The sequence below is a fragment of the Vanacampus margaritifer genome, chromosome 1 (genome assembly GCF_051991255.1).
Source record: "Vanacampus margaritifer isolate UIUO_Vmar chromosome 1, RoL_Vmar_1.0, whole genome shotgun sequence".
Taxonomy (NCBI): Eukaryota; Metazoa; Chordata; class Actinopteri; order Syngnathiformes; family Syngnathidae; genus Vanacampus; species Vanacampus margaritifer.
The window spans coordinates 38,894,632-38,915,660 of record NC_135432.1 but is presented as its reverse complement, the minus strand read 5'-3'; the positions used below and the strand labels follow the sequence as shown (position 1 = coordinate 38,915,660).

Here is a 21,029-nt window from a genome sequence, read left to right as displayed (position 1 = left end):
TTTGACTTGTTCTCTATGTTATATTCTGAATAAAATATTACAATTTGGCACTGCCACATAATTGCATTCAGTTTTTATTCACAATTTGTATAGTGTCCCAACTTTTTGGGAATTGGGTTTTTAGAGCAGAGCAGAGTAGGGTAGAGTCTTTGAAAACGAGGCTTAAAAGGCTCGCTGCTATACTCGCATACTGTCCCTTGTATGCGCTCTTTATCTGTCCAAACCTGTCTCTTTGTAGACAAAAAAATGTAATAACACATTTCTTAGAATATTAACTAATAAATGTTTCCCTTTACCTCTTAGAAGACGGAAATTAATGGAAAAATTTACTAATCGTAATGTTAAGTCAATTAGATGCCAATATATTAGTTTCCCCATTCCACCCAAAGCTAAAGAAGTACAATTTAAAAATATTAACAATATTTATCCCTGTAAGGAATTTTTGCATTCTAAATTCAACATTGAGGACAACGGATGTACTTTTTGCACCAGTAACATAGAAACAGAAGAACACTTGTTTTTTTACTTGTATCTTTACAAAGCTTTTTTGGGACAGCTTCTGTGTATGGGCTGTTTCTAATGATTTGGGCACTGTGCCTTTAACTGACACGGATGTAAAATTTGGAGTAATAATAGACAATAAGGTAAAACAATTTACATTGAATAACTTGATTATTATGGCAAAGTTTTTCATTCATAAATGCACATTTGGAGAGACTAAGCCGACCTTTATTTTTGTTTTCGGAAGAAACTTTCTTACTTTTAATGATTCACTACAATTTTGTAAATCTTAAAAAGCTTTATGGCTTTATAATAACATGGTGACCTTTTTGTTTGATGTATGTTTTTGGTTTTCACCGTTTTGTTTTTGTACTGCTCAGTTGCATGTTTCAATTTTTCTGTAAGTCTGTAAACTAACCCTAGGGCCCCCAAGCCACAAAGGGGCCACCAAGCTCTATGTGTAGTCTTACCTGAGGATGATAAAAATGTCCTGTCTTTATCTGTCGCTAATATTTGTTTATTACATGCCTTTCATGCTTAAAAAAAATAAACATAGGATATAAATAAAATGAACTGTGATGATAAGCGGTTGCTGGTGTTTTTGACAGACACCGTAATGACATCAAAAAGAAGTTTTTAGCGGCACGAAAAAACTGAAGAAAAAGAAAACGGTCAAAGGAGAAAGGATAGCACTTGTTGGTGTTGGATAGTTGGAGGCGAAACTCAATTTTTTTTTATAGTTTATAGTTTATTTGTTTTGTTTAGCCAGCTCGCTAGCCTCTGGCAATTATTTATAGATGATAACCTTCCTAAAATATGCAAATTATTATAGAAAACGCTTAAAAGTGACAAATTTGCAATTGGGTACAAGCTTTAAAAAGACACTGTACATCACAATTTTTAATATAAAAACAGATTACTTTTAATATTCTGTATTACTGCAATATTACTGTAATAAAAAAAAAAGGAATATTCACTATTTGCTTTATAACCTAAGGAGCTATTTTAAGTTAGTTTATTTTCCATTTGCACTTTAAAATGGAGTTTGTTTTGTTGTGTTTTTATTTAAATTAAACGTTTGTCCAAACACTCAAAAGCTGTTTTATTTAATGATGCAAAAATGACTGTCAACTTAAGATGTTTATTTTTAACTGTAGTCTGTTTTGTTCATAAAATCTAATATAATGTGGTATCTTAGGAGACCATCTAGAGGGTTAGGAATCCCTTTATTATAGTTGGGCAAACTAGGGGCCCCCAAACAGCATCTTGCCTAGGGCCCCCATGAAGCTAGAAACGGCCTATTTGTCATTTGTCATCAGCTTCATTTGTTTAAAAAAAAGTATGCAAAAAGACATGGCAAAAAAAAAGAAAGGAGGAATTCTAAGATGTTGTTGTCGTTTCCGGAGGCTGGGTAAAAGGCACGCTACAAATAGCTTCGAGTTTATGTTTTCTGGCGTCTTCCTGCTGAATTAACCAGACACAGCAGGACAGGATTCAAGCACGTCTCTCTTATTTAACTCTCTTCTCGAACAAGGGTCGCTCGGTTACACCTCTCTCCTCTCTCTGCGCTCATGACATGCACAGTACACAAAACACTTCAGCATGTAAAATTAAAATAAATACAAAACCAAAAGTAATAATTCACAAAACAAATAAGTCAATTGCAAGTAAATAAAATAAAAAATACACATTTTCAGGCGTTACACTATGATAATGGCCACACATTGGTCTAAAGACAATAAAAATAAACCGTACCCACTTGATTAAATAAAAAAAAAGAAACAGAAATAAATTTGTACCTGTCCTGTACCTTTCGCAATGTCTGTTTCATTTTGTGTGTGGTTTCCGTAGTTAGCGATCCAATATGGCCGATCTTTTGCGCATGCATGTCACAGATCGTGAGGGGTCACATATCGTGCCTTGACACAGTCCATTGGTGTCCGGTCGTGCTGTCGAGTCCTGCCGGGAGTGACGTCATGCAGCCGACAAATTCGGCCTTCGGAGGACCCAGGCTTGTGAATTTGGACACACGGTCATTCATTACTATGCCAGTTTTTGGGGTTTTTTCATCTTTGAAGCCCTTAAAGCTCTTTTACTGCTACACTTCTTCTTTACCTTTCGGCTTTTCCCTTCAGGAGTCGCCACAGTGAATCAGTTGCCTCCATCTAACCCTGTCCTCTGCATCCTCTGCTCTCACACCAACTACCTTCATGTCCTCTTTAACAACATCCATAAACCTCCTCATTGGTCTTCCTCTAGGCCTTCTGCCTGGCATTTGGAAACTCAGCATCCTTCTGCCAATATACTCACTCTCTCTCCTCTGGACATGTCCAAACCATCTCAGTCTGGCCTCTCTGACTTTATCTCTAAAGCCTCTAACGTGCTGTCCCTCTGATGTATTCATTCCTGATTCTATCCATCCTGGTCATTCCCAAAGAGAACCTCAGCATCTCCATCTTTGCCACCTCCAGCTCTGCCTCCTGGCTTTTCCTCAGTGGCACTGTCTCCAGACCAAACAACATTGCTGGTCTCACCACAGTTTTATAAACCTTTCCTTTAATTTTAGCTGAAACTCTTCTGTCACACATCACACCTGACATTTTTCTCCACCTATTCCAGCCTGCCTGCACACGGTTCTTCACTTCTTTTCCACACTCTCTATTGCTCTGGACTGTTGAACCTAAATATTTAAACTCATCCACCTTCTTGGCCTCTTCTCCCTGTAACCTCACTCTTCCACTTGGGTCCTTCCCATTCACACACAGATACTCCGTCTTGCTACGACTAATTTTCATTCCGCTCCTTTCCATGGCAAACCTCCACGCCTCTAGTTTCTCCTCCCCGTTCCCTGCTCTCGGTACAGATCACAATGTCATCTGCAAACATCATAGTCCATGGAGATTCCTGTCTAACCTCATCTGTCATCCTGTCCATTACCATAGCAGACAAGAAGGGGCTCAGAGCTGATCCCTGATGTAGTCTAATCTCCACTTTGAACTCCTCCGTCACACCTACATTACACCTCACCACTGTTTTACAGTCCTCATACATGTCCTGCACCACTTGAACATACTTCTCTGCTAATCCAGACTTCCTCATATAAAACCACAGTTTTGTGTCGTAAGCTTTCTCCAGATCTACGACGACACAATGCAGCTCCTTCTGACCTTCTCTGCACTTCTCTATCAACATCCTCAAAACAAATACTGCATCTGTGGTACTCTTTTTTTTTTTTTGACATGAAACCATACTGCTGCTCACAAATGTTCACCTCTGCCTTCAGTGTAGCTTCAACTACTCTTTCCCATAGCTTCATTGTGTGGCTCATTAGCTTTATTCCTCTGTAGTTGCAACAATTCTGCACGTCTCCCTTGTTCTTAAAAATGGGCACCAGCTTGCTCACTATCTAAGATCCTGTTGAACAACCCAGTCAGAAATTCTACTGTTACCTCTCCTAGACACTTCCATACCTCCACAGCTATATCATCAGGACCAAGTGACTTTCCACACTTCATCCTCTTCAATGCCCTTCTCACTTCATCCTTACTAATCTTTGCTACTTCCTGGTTGACAACAGTCACCTCTTCTACTCTTCGTTCTCTCTCGTTTTCCTCATTCAAGTACTCTTTCCATCTTCCCATCACACTACTGGCATCTGTCAACACACTTCCATCCCTATCCTTTATTACCCTAACCTGTTGCACATCCTTCCCATTTCTGTCTCTTTGCCTTGCCAACCTGTGTAGATCAGTCTCTCCCTCCTTACTAGCCAACCTAGCATACAAGTGACATAAGACGTGGGCAGACTCTACTGCGGCCAATCTCAATCAGCAGGGGTTAGAAACCTGGTGTCTGCGGACCGGAGAGAGCAGGCTATTTTCGCATTTTTACCTTGCTTGCTGCCAACTCAACTCTTGATTCTTTGTCTCGCCATAGTTCTGCTAGTTTTTGTTTATGACCTAGTTGATTCTCGTAGTTCTCCTGTCCGCAGCGGCTCAGTCCACTCGCGCGTCCTTAGTTGCACATTGCCGATTATAGTTATTCCTTCTGTTTTTGTATTTTGTAGGGATGGCAGAAATGCAACATTGAAATGATCAAATCATTTGAAACGATTGATTCACAAAAATAATCTAGCTCTTTTGGAACGTTCGAAACATCTTCCAACAGCGACATCTGGTGGCCAAGTGTAAAATATTACAATCAAACAGTAGATCAGTGTTGCCAGCTCCCCAGTAAGGAAACTAACTATTGGCTGGCTGTCATCACCAAATTTACACAATCGGGCTATAATTGTAATGGATGCCATAAGAGAGAGAAATAATATCATGGGAAACAAAAACTGAATAATCCCCACCGCGTCAAAATAAGTATGAAGTACAAATGAGCTTTTTGTTGCTGATGCTTGGTTTGTTTTTAATTTTGCCTCTCAACATGACTTAAATGCTTTAATGAAACCCCCAGTGCCATCACATTTAATCAAAAACTACATTTCAACAGGCTACATTTCAAAGGCTGTTTTTTGCGACTCGGCATCAAGTTTTGACAGAAAGTATTAGAGCGGAAAAGAATAACCTGCAAAAACATGACACCCGTAGCGGGAATTGAACCTGGGTTACCTGGATAACAGACCTTTTTCTCAGCCCATTGTGCGGGTGTGTTACCGCTAAACCAACCGCTACGTTCAAAGCGTTCAAGAGGATGCTGACATTTTATCATGTATGGCGATGAATCAGCTGGGCAATTTTACATACGAAGTATATACTTAGGTTGGATTTAGTTCAGATTTAAAACATTTTAATATAGTGCGATGGTCAGATTTTATTTAATTTTAGAAAAAGCACTTGCTGAACAATGTAATGTTTGGAGGTGTAAAGGAACGCGAAAGGCAACTGTCACGTGGCATCCTCAATCTGAGACAGATTCAGGAACGCGATTCGAATCACCAGCCTGGGTTTCGGTACGTACCAAAACGCAGTTTCGATTTTGCCATCGCTAGTATTTTGTTTTGTTACTTTAAACTATTCTAGCCCGCAGCGGTTCTGTCGTTTTTTTTGATAAGAGCCTTTTAGTGTCTCGCTTTTTGTTTCTTTTTTGCTTCTTTGCATTTTGTTGTTTCCTTGGATTGTTCCATACGCCTTTTCTTAAATTAAAATCTAGTAGTTTTGTTACGCGTGTCTGCTTTGGGATCCTTTACACGCACACACACCTCATACGTAACATAATAGCTCGGCCACGATGGATCCTGCATAACCCGATCGCGTCCACCATGCATTATCCAGTCTCTTGGAGGAAAATAGTAATTACATAGCGCCTTATCAAGCTCAAAAGATGCTGGCGCACTGGGCATCTGCCCTGTATGCCAGATGGCCAGTCCGCACAGTCCAGCCCTGACGCCCACTATTGCGGAGGTAGAGACCAAGCCAACCCGCCAATTGTCAAAATTGTGCAATTGACAGAAAATACTGTTGAGGGTCTTCTGCCCAGATTTAGTTATAACTGTTTTAGTTTAGTCATAACTGCATAGATTTAGTTTTAATTTACTTATTTCCTCAGTAGAACTTTTATCTGTGGATGTGTCTTTGTAAGTGCTGTCGCAATTTCTGCTCATGTCGTCATGTCTGAAGGACCTCGTCTGTTTCCACTTCAATGAGCCATTGTCTGTGGTTGAAGTCAATGTGTATCGGATGATATGTTGTAAAAGTCTTATCTACTTCCCCGCTGTCGTCATGTGTATTGAACTCATGGCTGGGGGGTGTTTCCTGGGGTTTTTGGAATACTGCCTTTCAAGATAGTGTAAGAATGCTTTGAGTCCGCTGTAACGACACACTTGCGAGAAGCAGCTGTGTTATGTAAACTCGCTTGTGTCCGGAATATTCTGTAAAATAAATCCTTCGAAGGACCTGTTCACCGATCTCCAGTCTGTATTCAGAAAATCAACATTCTCTCTACCCGAAAAACAACGAACACACGGAGGAAAAAGATTCTTTCTCCAACAATACATATTTCTTAAAACCCCCCAAAAAGCCTTAAAAGTTTCCACAAAAGACGAGGACAATTTGGGGGCAACAAATGCGCCAAAAATACTGAGGAGAAAAAAAATTGTGAACATGAAAATATGCGGGTGCCCACACCGTGAGTATGCAGGGGTCCAGTCCAATGTTTTATTCATCGCAGCATAGTGGTGAAGCTTGAAGTCTTTGAGCAAAACAGAAAATTGCACTTATTTAATCCAACAAAGTCGGTTTGAATAAAAGGACGTTTGTAATGGTTTCTGTGATTAAAAATTCACAAATGTGTTAATGAATCCACTTTATAGCAAACAAACATCAGAAAATACAGCGACACAAATACTTGAGTCGTCTCAGATATCAGTTCTGCTTCTTTATGCGCTGACAAACACCAAAAACATTACCATGCAGTCCTCAACTAAAGTGAGCTGTACAAGAGCAAGATAATTCGTCATACATATTTTATTTTATTTTCTCTACTTAACATCAAGTTACAAAAGGAAAATCGAGCAAAAGAAGCAAAAACAACAGAGGAGGAACCATTTAAAAATTGAGTGAAAGCAGACAGAGCAAACGTAACATTCCAAACTATAAGCACTTCCCAAAATGCTCTTCCAATAGGAACACAAAGAAGAAAAAAACACAACAAAAAACACTTTTCTAAAATAAAATGAGGTTTTATTGTGAAGTACCCAATTGACCTGCTCATAACTCCCTTTTTATTTTAGTAAACCTAAAAATAACACTAATCCTTAAAAAACAAAACAAAACAAAAAAAAGAAAAAGAAAAAGACCTATAATGACATGAACATGTCATCAACATTTGGATGCAGGAGTGCAGATGAGGGCGAGGGTCTTATATAATTAAGTTTCATTATCAAAATAAAGGATTATATTTTACAAAATGCTAGAACAGCCCTTAGAAACAATTTTATGATCATGTGACTTGTGTGACGTGTATTTCTGTTGGGAGACAATTTTTCCATGACAGGCTCAAGCATACCGTTAGATTCCTTAGTAATCATGGTAATTAAAATAATTCAGGGTGGAAAAGGCACATCGAAATTGTGTGTGCTATTGCTGTCCAAAAGATATATTAATAAAAATTAAAACACTGAATTGAATGCTCATGTTAAATCCCTGTATCATTCTAAAAAAGAAAGGACATTTTGAGTTCTAAATTATACGGAAAGGGATTAGGACCATTGAAGAGGAAAAAAAAGGGTTGGCAGGATTCTCACTTTATTCTCAGAATTCTTACTTTAATCTCACTGTGTGACGTAGAGCAATGAATTTAGGGGGGGAAGTCATAAAGTCAGAACTCTGAAAATAATTTTTTAACTCTCAACTTTAAAGTCAGAATGCTGCCAACCTTTTTTTCCCTCTTCACTGGCCCTAATCCTCTTTCATAGAATTCACCCTTGAAGTCAAATTCATTCAAATAAAAATAATTTCTTCCTCGCCTCTACCCATCATATGATGATGACCATCACCATGACCGTCTTGTGAGAAGTCCCTGCCCCCATCTGCTCATCCTTGCTCTTATTGGTTGAAAATTGCCCCTGTGTCCTCAACCCCCTCCGGACAATAAGAGTGCAGAATAGGAAGTGTGACAGGAAGCAGCTGGACGGGATGTGGTGGGTAGAGGCTTGGCAGAATGTGGGTGTTTGCGAGACAGCTGTGGTCAAGTGAATGAATGCTATTGGTCCTTCTTCATTGATTCTGACGAGTCATCTTTAGCTAGCCCCTCCTCCTCAAAGGCTTCCTCGTACCTGGAGGAGAACAGATGACGATGATGATGTTGGAAAGGAAGGAGATGCTAGCAACAGTGGTAGACTTCTGATGGCAAATGCTAACACCAAAGTGAAATCAGGACGGCCCGTCAACATGGCGGCCGTCTGTAAGCGGCGTCGGTGGGAATCAGCGTTCATGGAGTCAGCAAGGCTGGCGGGCGAGCCGCTGATGCTTGGGAAGGAAGTGAGCCTAGGAGAGGCTGGAAGGACACCCTCGGATGACTCATAACTAATTGCCCCAAGGGGAGGGAGGGTGAGAGAATAAAGGGCCCAAGAAGTAGGATTAAAAAAAGGTAAGGAAGGAAGAGAGAAACAAAAGATTACGGGATTACGGTTACAGGATGTTAGCGCTCGCTCATGCAAGTGGAAAAGATCGCGGTGTGTTGTCCAGGCTCTAGTTCCCATTTTTTCAGTGTCATAATAATTTACAGAGATGGGAAAGACACAGCACACAGAGGCGGTCAAGGAGGAGGAAGATGACAAGTAATACTAGTAATAGACTAATACTGAAAACAATGATTGACTGCCAGACGTTTTCAGAAACGGGATGTCGCCAGTGCCAGCCGATTTAAGCATTTTGACTGATCTTTCAAGGTCCACAGAAAATGTTGTGTTTGGACTATGGAAACACACATACTACCAAATGAAAGATTGGACTCATCTTTCATCAGAAAAAAAAAGTTTGTTTCTACCTTATTCCGTTCTTCAGTAATCAACAATAGAAAATGGTTACTTTCACCGAAATTCTCTGTTTTGAAACAAAAAGCAGAGAAAAAGAGCTTTTTGTGAAACTATGTTATTTCATGCACTCTAGTGAATTGTACACTTATTTTTGTCCATGAATGATGCCACAAACACCTAAATAGTGCTTTACTTCTGTAAAACGCTTTCACCAACAATGAAAAAGTGTTTTTAGTTTGCAAAATACGTTTATTTCCATTCAACAGTGTAACAATTTGACAAAACAATTTCGCTAACTATTTACAAATGTGTGCAACTGTGGTACTACTTACAATTATGTGGATGTTTCAAATAGTTTTTCTTTTTGTAACGCTCTCCTGCGTGCAAGGAGAGGGACCAGGATTTGCACAACAGATTACTTTCACTTTCGATTGTCCCTTTCGCGTGCAGACGTTACACTTTCTTGACGGCCTTTTTTTCCGGGGAATAGCAAGTAGCAGACTGTACCCACTCCTCCGATGAATATGCATTGGACTCGGGGCACTCTTCGTCGTCCAATTGAACGTCCGCCTGAGCGTGCTCCGCGTTTTCCGGTATTAGCATCGCTAGCTAGCCCGTGAACCTTTAAGACGTCGTCATAGCCGCCGCGTCAGCGCTTCCAACTTCGGCGTCAACCTCGGAGTCACCATCATCATCATCATCGATGATGATCATCGTCATCATCAATGTGCTCTTTAGCGTTGGTCGATGCCTTTCGTCTTTGAAAAAAATTCCCAAGTGTGAGCTGCTTGCAACCGCCATTGTTTGCTTCATCAGCCATCTAGCTCCGCCTCACGTCTTCTACTGCCGCGTCAACGCTTCCAACCTCGGAGTCACCATCATCATCATCGATGATGATCATCGTCGTCATCAATGTGCTCTTTAGCCTTGGTCGATGCTTTTCGTCTTTGAAAAAAAATGCTCGAGTGTGAGCTGCTTGCAAACCGGTCGCCATGTTCTCTTCCCTTCCCCAGCCAGTCCCCTCTAGCTCCGCCTCACGTCTTCTACTGACGCCTACCCAATCTTGTCAAAAGAGAGTTATCGCTGCCCTCTAGGGGCCAAAAATAGTCATTAGGCTCACTAGACCTGCTTGAAACTTTCACCACAGCTGGGCAAGGCTTTGCTCCACCCGTTTCAAAAAAAAATAATTAAAAAAATGGGTGGACGTCTTTTAACGTCTTTGACGCTCCTCCGTAGGTTTTTGCAGAACGTCATTTAACGTCTTTGGCAGTAAAAGAGTTAAATAACTACAACTAATAAAAACAAAACCACCCTGAAAACTAATTAACTCTTTCACTGCCACAGACGTTAAAAGACGTCAAGTAAAAACCTACGGAGGGCTGCCAATGACGTTAAATGACGTCATCCAATTTTTTTTATTTTTTATTTTAAACGGGTAGAGGGAACCCTTCCGCATCTGTGGTGAAAGTTTCCAGCAAATCTGTTGTGCCTAATGACTATTTTTGGCCCCTAGAGGGCAGCGATGACTCTCTTTTGACAAGATTGGGTAGGCGTCAGCAGAAGACGTGAGGCGGGGCTAGAGTGTTGAGGGGACATTGGCGGAGAACAAATTTCGCCCCACTTAGATGGGTGTGACAATCAGTGGATCTTATCTTATCTTATGTTATAATGGCGATCGGTTTGCAAGCAGCTCACGGTCGAGCCGTTTTTTTCAAAGACAAAAAGCATCGACGAACGCTATAAAGAGCACATTGATGACGACGATGATCATCATCTGATGGTGACTCCGAGGTTGAGCGATGCCAACACCGGAAAACGTGGAGCACAACCAAGCACGCTCAGCGCGACGTTCAATCGGACGACGAAGAGTGCCCCGAGTCTAATGCATATTCATCGGCGGAAAGTGTACAGTCTGCTACTTGCTATTCCCCGGAAAAAAAGGCAGTTTGCACGCGAAACGCACAAAGCGAAAGTGAAACTCATCTGTTGTGAGTCCTGCTGCGTCTCCTTGCACGCAGGGGAGCGTTATAAAAAGAAAAACTATTTGAAACATCCACATAATTGGAAGTAGTACCACAGTTGCACACATTTGTAAATAGTTAGCGAAATTGTTTTGTCAAATTGTTACACTGTTGAATGGAAATAAACGTATTTTGCAAACTAAAAACAACTTTTTCATTGTTGGTGAAAGCGTTTTACAGAAGTAAAGCACTATTTAGGTGTTTGTGGCATCATTCATGGACAAAAAGAAGTGTAGAATTCACTAGAGAGCATGAAATAACATCGTTTCACAAAAAGCTTGTTTTCTCCGCTTTTTGTTTCAATACAGAGAATTTCGGTGAAAGTAACCATTTTCTATTGTTGATTACTGAAGAACGGAATAAGGTAGAAACAAACTTTTTTTTCTGATGAAAGATGAGAGTTCAATCTTTCATTTGGTAGTATGTGTGTTTCCATAGTCCAAACACAACATTTTCTGTGGACCTTGAAAGATCAGTCAAAATGCTTAAATCGGCTGGCACTGGGGACAACCCGTTTCTGTAAACGTCTGGCAGTGAAAGAGTTAAAAGAAACAATATAAAAAAAAACGAAATTAACTCTTTCACTGCCACTGACGTTAAAAGACGTCATCCAATATATATATATATATATTTTTTTTTTGAAACGGGTGCAGGCAAGCCTTCCGCAGCTGTGGTGAAAGTTTCAAGCAGGTCTATTGAGCCTAATGACTATTTTTGGCCCCTAGAAGGCAGCGATGACTCTCTTTTGACAAGATTGGGTGGGCGTCAGTAGAAGACATGAGGCGGGGCTAGAGTGTTGAGGGGATAATGGCTAAAGAAGCCATAATGGCGGCCGCTTGCAAGCAGCTCACGGTCGAGACGTTTTTTTCAAAGACATCGACCAACGATAAAGAGCACATTGATGACGACGATGATCATCATGGATGATGATGATGACTCCGAGGTTGGCGGCGAAGTTGGAAGCGCTGACGCGGCGGCTATGACGACGTTATAAAGGTTCACGGGCGAGCGATGCTGACAGCGGAAAACACTGAGCACAACGCTCAGGCGGACGTTCAATCGGACGACGAAGAGTGCCCCGAGTCCAATGCATATTCATCGGAGGAGTGGGTACAGTCTGCTACTTGCTATTCCCCGGAAAAAAAGGCCGTCAAGAAAGTGTAACGTCTGCACGCGAAAGGGACAATCGAAAGTGAAACTTATCTGTTGTGCGAGTCCTGCTGCGTCTCCTTGCACGCAGGGGAGCGTTATAAAAAGAAAAACTATTTGAAACATCCACACAATTGTAAGTAGTACCACAGTTGCACACATTTGTAAATAGTTAGCGAAATTGTTTTGTCCAATTGTTACACTGTTGAATGGAAATAAACGTATTTTGCAAACTAAAAACACTTTTTCATTGTTGGTGAAAGCGTTTTACAGAAGTAAAGCACTATTTAGGTGTTTGTGGCATCATTCATGGACAAAAATAAGTGTACAATTCACTAGAGTGCATGAAATAACATAGTTTCACAAAAAGCTCTTTTTCTCTGCTTTTTGTTTCAAAACAGAGAATTTCGGTGAAAGTAACCATTTTCTATTGTTGATTACTGAAGAACGGAATAAGGTAGAAACAAACTTTTTTTTTCTGATGAAAGATGAGTCCAATCTTTTATTTGGTAGTATGTTCCATAGTCCAACCACAACATTTTCTGTGGACCTTGAAAGATCAGTCAAAATGCTTAAATCGGCTGGCACTGGCAACAACCCGTTTCTGAAAACGTCTGGCAGTGAGAGACGAGTTAATAAGAGCCCCTCGAATGCTTCCACTTTTTCACTGGCATCCCGGTGGCCGTGCTAAATACTTTAGCTAATGTTTGCACTATTGCTATCAACAGTTTTAAACACGGAAACACGTAGCGCTATCTCCAGGTGGCGGCAGACCTGTACAGGACGGTGTGACTTTGCAGTCCATTCCCGAAGCCGATTAGCTGGTGCGAACAAGTGTGTTTTTTTATTTTTAAACGTTGGTGAATATGTGAATGTGCTGACTTTGCGCCACACCTTGTCCCGCCGCACGCATCCGTGCCCACCTGTGCAAACTACAATGACTATAAAGTGCAATCGCACCGCCAGAAAATGCTCAACCCTTGTTTGCTGTTTAATGTACCATTAGCCAACACTGTCTGCGGTGTGGGCATGTTTCAATTTATACTGTGCTTTGTTAAAATGCCAGTGCTAAATAAATATTTCATTGTAATATTTTATTTTTAATTCATTATAATAAATGCAATAATACACTGAGATGGTTTGGACATGTCCAGAGGAGAGAAGACCAAAGAGGAGGTTTATGGATGTAGTTAAAGAGGACATGAAGGTAGTTGGTATGAGAGCAGAGGATGCAGAGGACAGGGTCTGATGAAAGATGAGAGTCCAATCTTTCATTTGGTAGTATGTGTGTTTCCATAGTCCAAACTCAACATTTTCTGTGGACCTTGAAAGATCAGTCAAAATGCTTAAATCGGCTGGCACTGGCGACAACCTGTTTCTGAAAACGTCTGGCAGTGAAAGAGTTAAATAAAAAAAAATCCTAAAATCGTTCAGCCCTAATGCAAGGAGAACACTGAACACAAAATGGATACAGACAGAGGATAGAGAGAAATTCACGGGTGTGGATGCAGACAAAGGAGGAAGACAAAGACACCAGAAGCGGTAGCAGAGACAGGAGAGGAAGACATAGGAAATGTATGCAGACAGACAGACGAAAGATGATGTCCAAACATCGAATAAGATAACTTGGTTGTGTTCACTGAGAATCATTGCCATGACGGCAACGATGGCTCGGAACGCTCCTGCACGGTTCACGTGACCTGTTCGCCATGGTTTCTCACCTGAACATCTCGGTAAGTTCTCCTTTGAAGAGGGCCACCACAACGGGGAAGCCCACACAGGCAGGCACCAGGTAGAGCAGAGCGGGCTGACCACACACAAACACACATTAGACACACTGTGAGGGAAGGGGGCTTAAAGGCCTCAATACACCAATGTGACTGACGTTTGACTGGCTGTCGCATCAGCACGTCGGGACAGAAAAGTGGCAGTGTACTGAAAGATATTATAACATTTTTAATACTTTATTTCATATATTAACCATTGTTATACATTATTAACATTTTAATTCTTTATATTAACCATGTGGAAATGTTTTATAGATGTGAAGTAGGTAAAGTAGTTTTGAACTCAGTATAATTTGACCTTAAGGTGGGACCCATTGTTTGGTCTAGAAGTTCCTTCTCTGTGCGAAAACACATTTCTGTTCGTGAGAGAGAGCGCACACTCATATAACTATGTTACATTAGGAGCTGTTGAGTTCAACTTGTTTGTGAGATTTTGTTATGGGAGAAAGTACTGAGAAGTGCCTTGAAAGTATATTTTGACTAGAGACGAATACAGCTGTATCTGTGTCCTGAGAACTCTGTTTCTCTCTCAATGATGTAACGGAGATCTCCGGAATAAATCATCCTGCGCAGGAACTCTGTTCATTTCTTATCCCATAATTTGATTTATTGGACACGCAAAAGTATGGATTTTTATTTTAAATCTTCAGATGGTGACAACCTGACTGCAAAGACGTTTGCAAAGACGTTTGACGGTTGTGGCGTTCGCGGACGGTTTGAATTCCTGGCGCCATATTAACTGAGGTAAGTGGAGTAATTATCCACGTTTAAGGAATTCTTTCTGTTTCGGACCGCTCCGGCCGCCATACGTTTTGTAAATAACTAAATCAAAGGTGGGATTTGTGTGAACAGAGGTATAAGTTTAAATTGTTTGGTTGTATGGAGTCCATGATTGTGGATTTTCCTACGGTATTTGAAAAATACACATGTGGTGACGAGCAATATTTATGAAGATGCTGTCACGTTGAATTGAGTGCAAAAGCATGGGGAAGTCAGCTTAAAAAGCATTTTGTTTTTATAAGCGTTAGATATTTGGATAATTGGTTTGAAATCCATATATATGTGTTGAAGTTGTTTGGATAAGTGGTTTGAAGTCCACATATATGGGTTGAAGTTGAGAGGAAGTCAGCTTAAAAAGCATTTTTGTTTTTATAAGCGTTAGATATTTGGATAATTGGTTTGGAGTCCATATATATGTATTGAAGTTGAGAGGAAGTCAGTTTGAAAAGCATTTTTGTCTTTACAAGAAAAGCATTTTGTTTTTACAAGCGATAGATTCTTGGGTAATTAGAAATGATCCTTGAATAAAATAAAAGTCAGCGGATAGACGCAGCAGAGAGTACAACTGCTGTTATGTAATCGGGACAAGATATTTGCTCAACTTATGGAAGTCAGATTGACATAAAACGGACTTAATATGCCGTTTTAAGATCAATCGCTAGGTCTTTTGAATAATTGGTTATTGATATTCTTAGACAAGAGATATTTGCTCAACTTATGGAAGTCAGACCGACATAAGAATATTTGGAACTCCTTAAGATCGGTCGATGGGTCTTGGAATATTCGGTTATTAAAATTCTTAGACAATACTGTTCAGCTGGGACAAGAACAGTTATCCGGATTTTATATGTTTTGATATGTCGTACAAAGCGACATGTCTTGTCTGTCCGTTGTGTGTGTGTATGCCGTCTGGTCGGTGAAGAAACTCTAACGTCACGGTAAAATCTTAAAGGGACCGCGATGAGATATGTTGTTGACTAATTTTGTTATAAGTGAGACGTCACTGTATTTAGAAATATTAATACGACTTAGCTACAATATAATATAATATAATATAATAAGCTATAAAATACGGGCAATAATTAATAGAAAGAAAACACTGTTTGAGAACTACAAAAATGGTTGCAACCGGATGCCGCGTCACGAGGCGACAGGGAGTTGTGTGCGCATGCGCTGGTGTCAGCGGAGAATCGTTATGAAATATAAGGCGAGAAATAAAATAATTGCACGACTGGGTGCACGATTGCGGTGGAATAAATCTTATGGCACCGTTATAAGCTACAGTAAGTTAATTTTATTGATGGGGGACGTTGAGGCTTGCGCCGCGGGCGTTCGACGTAAAAATACGAGATAAAAGAACACGTTTACGAGTGGAATAAAAACGACACATAATCGTGTATTTTTGGATAAGATGATGATGAATAATGCTAGAATACTAGCTTTAGGTATTTTTGTGAAGTTATAACCATTTATATAACTTTAAATAATGATATAAGACTAAATGATTTAACCTGATATCACTTCCGCTAGTCGGAATTAAAGCTTCCGGATTAAACATACCGTTTAAATAATGACTTAAAATGTAATTAATATTGAACGACGGGACTTGATTATATTGTGAAAAAGGTTAGTTTATTCTAATAAGATATGGCATTTGTTACACGGCGCCCGCTCGCTAATAATGTTAAGAGTGTTATAAGTAATATGTAATTTTTATATAGAGGAGAGTCCCGGACGTATCTTTAAGAAAAGTGTATTGAAAAAATGATTAATACTAAAATGTTGCTTTGCAAATAAAATAACTGTATAATACAAATTTATGTAATAAAACAAATTAAGCCGTTTAATAAGCGCTAAACGGGATAAATTAATTAGACGGTAAAATTACTAATAAAACTTCTAACGCTAAAACCCGCAATTGTCTGCGTTAAATAATTGAACGACATTATATAAATTGTTGCCGTAACTGATTTTACATTATATAAATTGTTGCCGTAACTGATTTTATAAGCCCCTTATATAAATTTCTTAAGCACTAATGTTGAATACTTAAACTGGCTTCACGAGTGCAAATACGTCATATTTAAAATTATGTTTGCTATAAAACGAACGAATATTAATACACAAATAACATAGAGAGGTATAGTTTTAAGATATTATAAAATTTAGATGCATATCTTATGCTTATAGAACATAAATAACTTTAACTAAAAACGAATAACTTGGATGGCAATTAATGTGGAATAATTCTTTATATAGATGATTGTTTTTTCCCTTATAATTTTGTTTGTGCGCGAGAACATTGTTTAATAAATTTTAAATATCTTTTCAGAATCAGGAGACACACCCATTAAGGACAATTGGGGTCCCACCAAAGTGCCATATTCCGGTCCTGGGGATGAAGTAATGTGTTAATTATAATTTAAAAGGAGTTTTTTTTTATTTATTTTTTTCTCCCATGTTTATAAATAGAAAATAATTTTAATCTCTCCTGAATATATTTAACCTTTGAATTCGACATTTGAAGTCTCATTACAAACAGACTGGGGAAGCTATCTGGAAGAATCACATTTTTTACATAATTTGAGGTGCTATGTAATTAAAAATCATTCCTGCTTTGACGTTTGACCAAAGGCTGACTTTACGGGCTGCGGCCTCCATTGAGAAAACATTAATTGAAAACTACACACTTATTAATTAACTATATTTGTAAATTGTTAGAGTATATCTGTCCTACCTCATCCTAATTATTATTTATGAAGGTATGCAAAACATATTAAATTAAATATTGTAAACCATAACAAATATTGACATATAATTAGCAATTATTTAAAATTGTAAACTCTCATTGTTTTAATTATTATTATTTTTTTTATTATTTTTTATTTTTTATTTAATTTTTTTTTAATAAAGGAAGTTTTTGTTTTTAATATTTACTGACATGTTATAACCTAAATACTGTTGGGGCAGATTTTAATGTTTTCAGTCGAGTGAGGATTATTGGTCAGGGGTCATTATTTCAGAACAAAGTCAACTGGCGGGACACAGACCTCTTTAAAACCCCCCCACCCACAAAGAAACTGCAACTGCCACCACCATCAGAGGGGCGTGATGCAGCCATCATCACAAAACATCCTGCCAATACCTGATGGAGAGTTGAGGTTCCTGGCGCCACCTGTTGCCACAATGACTGTGCCATCATATACAAATGTGATAAAAGAAAAACTGCTCCACTGCCCAATGCACACAATGCTCCGCACGAACTGTCCTATGAAAAACTGCTCCATATGCTCTGCACAAGCGTCCTTAAAGCATTCCTGCGTCCAGAACTGTCCACTACGATGGTGACTCAACCCCACAAACAATGCTTTCCTTGAATTAGTGATACCGGACCATATGATGTGATACTGACTGTTTACACTGCACTCTATTTTTGACAGATATAAGGTGATATCATTTACAGTAAAACATTTCGTAAATATAATGAACTGATTGACAACACTATATACACACAGATTTATTACATTTTAAAAACGTTTGATGTCTATTTTGATTTGATCTGATTTGTTTATCTCTGTCTATTTTAAAACAGTCAGCTTTTTGGACAAACATCAACAAGGGGGACTACCAAGCTTAATGATAACATTAAAACTAAGGGCAACTTTATGTATTAATAATAATTGATGAATTGGCTGAAAACTGAGATTCTTTGTAAAATTCATTGGCATAAGCTACAATATTTTTATAGTACAAAAGATAATACAGGTAAATTTCGTCTGGTTTCAGAAATTGAAACAGCTAATATGAATACAGATAAGATACAATTTATTTCAATCTTAATTATTATATTTTACTTTTTTAAGTTTGGTCTTCTAGTGTTTTCCTGAATTCTCTTTTGAAATTTAAATAGTTGCTTGGGACGCATTGTCGAATTTGCTGGTTAAATGTAAAATTTTCCCCTCTTTCTAAACAAAAAAGCAAGCAAAATTTATTTACTGCAAAACTTTATATATTAGTCTGAAAAATTCTCTAAAGCGATCTTTTTCAGATGGGGGAATTATTGGTTGGTCTGGGTATATCGTCGCGAAGGACACAAACAGTCCATGATAAATAAATACATTTAAAATTAAAAGTTAGTCTTAATGCGATAATTATAGATAGTCCGTGAGAATGAATTTTACAGGAGGACAATTGGGGATTTCCTTGACCATGGAGAAGGAGTAAGTTTTGGCAGAGACGGCGAAAATAAGGTGAATATGTTCCATTTCTATTTCTATTTTTCCCCTGGGGCCCTGGGGTTAGATGTTATTTTTTGATTTTATTTGTTGACGAAAGTTGCATTTATTTAATGGCCGGAAGCACATCCATGCTATATAACAATAAATATTATAATAAAACATTCCAATAATTATTACATTCTGTAAACAAAATTGGCCTCGTCAGATTTGAACTGGCTAAAGATTTTCATTTTTTGCATTTAAGAATGTGCTCAGGTCATTAAAGTCAGCCAAAGGCTGGATCCTAATTGAATGTCACAACAAACAGAATTTTTTCCCACAGGAGAGGCCTACAGAACTTTACTAACATTTACTAACTCCTAACTATATAACACTACCAAAATGCTCTTTCAAAAAGAAGGGATGTGAATAAATGTTTATTAGTGACTAAATGAAAATATTTTGCACCCAGATGAGGTGATGAAAAGGTCAATCTAGTCCAGTCCACGGGGCACCTGGTTCCACATCTTGCCTATTAGACCAGCCGGAGGTCCGCCTTCTACTCAACCCCCACCTTCAGGAGCCAGCCACCACCGGGAATCAACAGAGAGACCAGCCAGCTGCTCCAGTGACCAGACGTGCCAGCCGAGAGGCCATTCAACTGCTTCCAGTTTCCACCAGACGAGCTGAGGATTACCCAATGGAGAGAGGAGGAATGTGTCCCTTTTCCGGGGCGTTCCACAAAGAATGAGTCACACCCTGGGAAACAAATCCCAGCGACGAATCCCTGCATCTCTGGCAGTTGATGTGGGCTGAAGGATCCATCCATCCATTCCCTTGACCACTTGTCCTCACAAGGATTGTGAGGGTACTGGAGCCTATCCCAACTGGCTTCGGGCAGGAGGCAAGGTGCAACCTGAACAGGTTGCCAGCCAATCGCAAAGCTGAAGGACTCTGTTTGAAAAACCCCAAAAAAACAAAACGCAAGCAACAAAACTTCCCTAGCCCAAACGACAACAAGTCTTCAATCGCGTCTCCAATTGCACGTACATAATGACACTCTTTCTCATACTGACTGTCATGCCAATTTGCTATTTCTGGGATCCCCCAACACAAATTTTGAACATAATCACAACACACTGTCTTCATATATGATATGCTTATTTTACTGAAAAAAAACAAAAAATCTTTTAATGAATCACATTGTTTTGACATATGACTGACCTCCTCTCCTGCTAAAAAGAATGTTTTCATTTTTCCTCTTCCTATGTTGCACCTGCCATTGCGATGATGAAAATCCCGTGGGAATCCTTTGGTAAAAATGTTTAAATATTTAGTTATTGGGCTTTATTTTAAAAAGCCCAAAGGGCGGACTGAAAGATATTATAACATTTTTAATACTTTATTTCATATATTAACCATTGTTATACATTATTAACATTTTAATTCTTTATATTAACCATGTGGAAATGTTTTATAGATGTGAAGTAGGTAAAGTAGTTTTGAACTCAGTATAATTTGACCTTAAGGTGGGACCCATTGTTTGGTCTAGAAGTTCCTTCTCTGTGCGAAAACACATTTCTGTTCGTGAGAGAGAGCGCACACTCATATAACTATGTTACATTAGGAGCTGTTGAGTTCAACTTGTTTGTGAGATTTTGTTATGGGAGAAAGTACTGAGAAGTGCCTTGAAAGTATATTTTGACTAGAGACGAATACAGCTGTATCTGTGTCCTGAGAACTCTGTTTTTCAACCTGTATTTTTCCATTATATAACACATTTACTTATTCATGAGGGGCGGTGTTGGAGACACTGTTCTGGCGATTTGATTGTAATAAAGTGTGGGCTCTTCGAAAGAGGAGTAGCATTATTGATCTGAAACTGTTGGAGTTTGACTCAATGATGTAACGGAGATCTCCGGAATAAATCATCCTGCGCAGGAACTCTGTTCATTTCTTATCCCATAATTTGATTTATTGGACACGCAAAAGTATGGATTTTTATTTTAATTCTTCAGTACACAAAGTAATGAGCAATGCCAACTACAACGTACTTCCTGCACATGCGTGAGAAGTATCACCTTTCCATACA

The 21,029-nt window shown here is 39.1% G+C and overlaps 1 protein-coding gene and 1 long non-coding RNA gene across 3 annotated transcripts in view; one reads left to right on the top strand and one right to left on the bottom strand.

The window, feature by feature from the left end:
• The window catches only part of LOC144040454 (uncharacterized), a 65,158-nt gene extending 44,339 nt beyond the window's left edge, over positions 1-20,819 (top strand). Inside the window, exon 2 of the long non-coding RNA XR_013289738.1 lies at positions 17,638-20,819. This is a non-coding gene — a long non-coding RNA (uncharacterized LOC144040454). The remainder of the gene's footprint in view (positions 1-17,637) is intronic.
• hm13 (histocompatibility (minor) 13) overlaps positions 6,796-21,029 on the bottom strand; it is a 75,028-nt gene continuing 60,794 nt past the window's right edge. For both annotated transcript variants that reach the window (XM_077554612.1, XM_077554621.1), the window contains 2 exons: positions 13,875-13,960; positions 6,796-8,281 (listed from right to left, as the gene is read on the bottom strand). In XM_077554612.1, the coding sequence (XP_077410738.1) occupies positions 8,209-8,281; positions 13,875-13,960 (159 nt within the window). In that variant the 3' untranslated portion in view covers positions 6,796-8,208. The remainder of the gene's footprint in view (positions 8,282-13,874; positions 13,961-21,029) is intronic.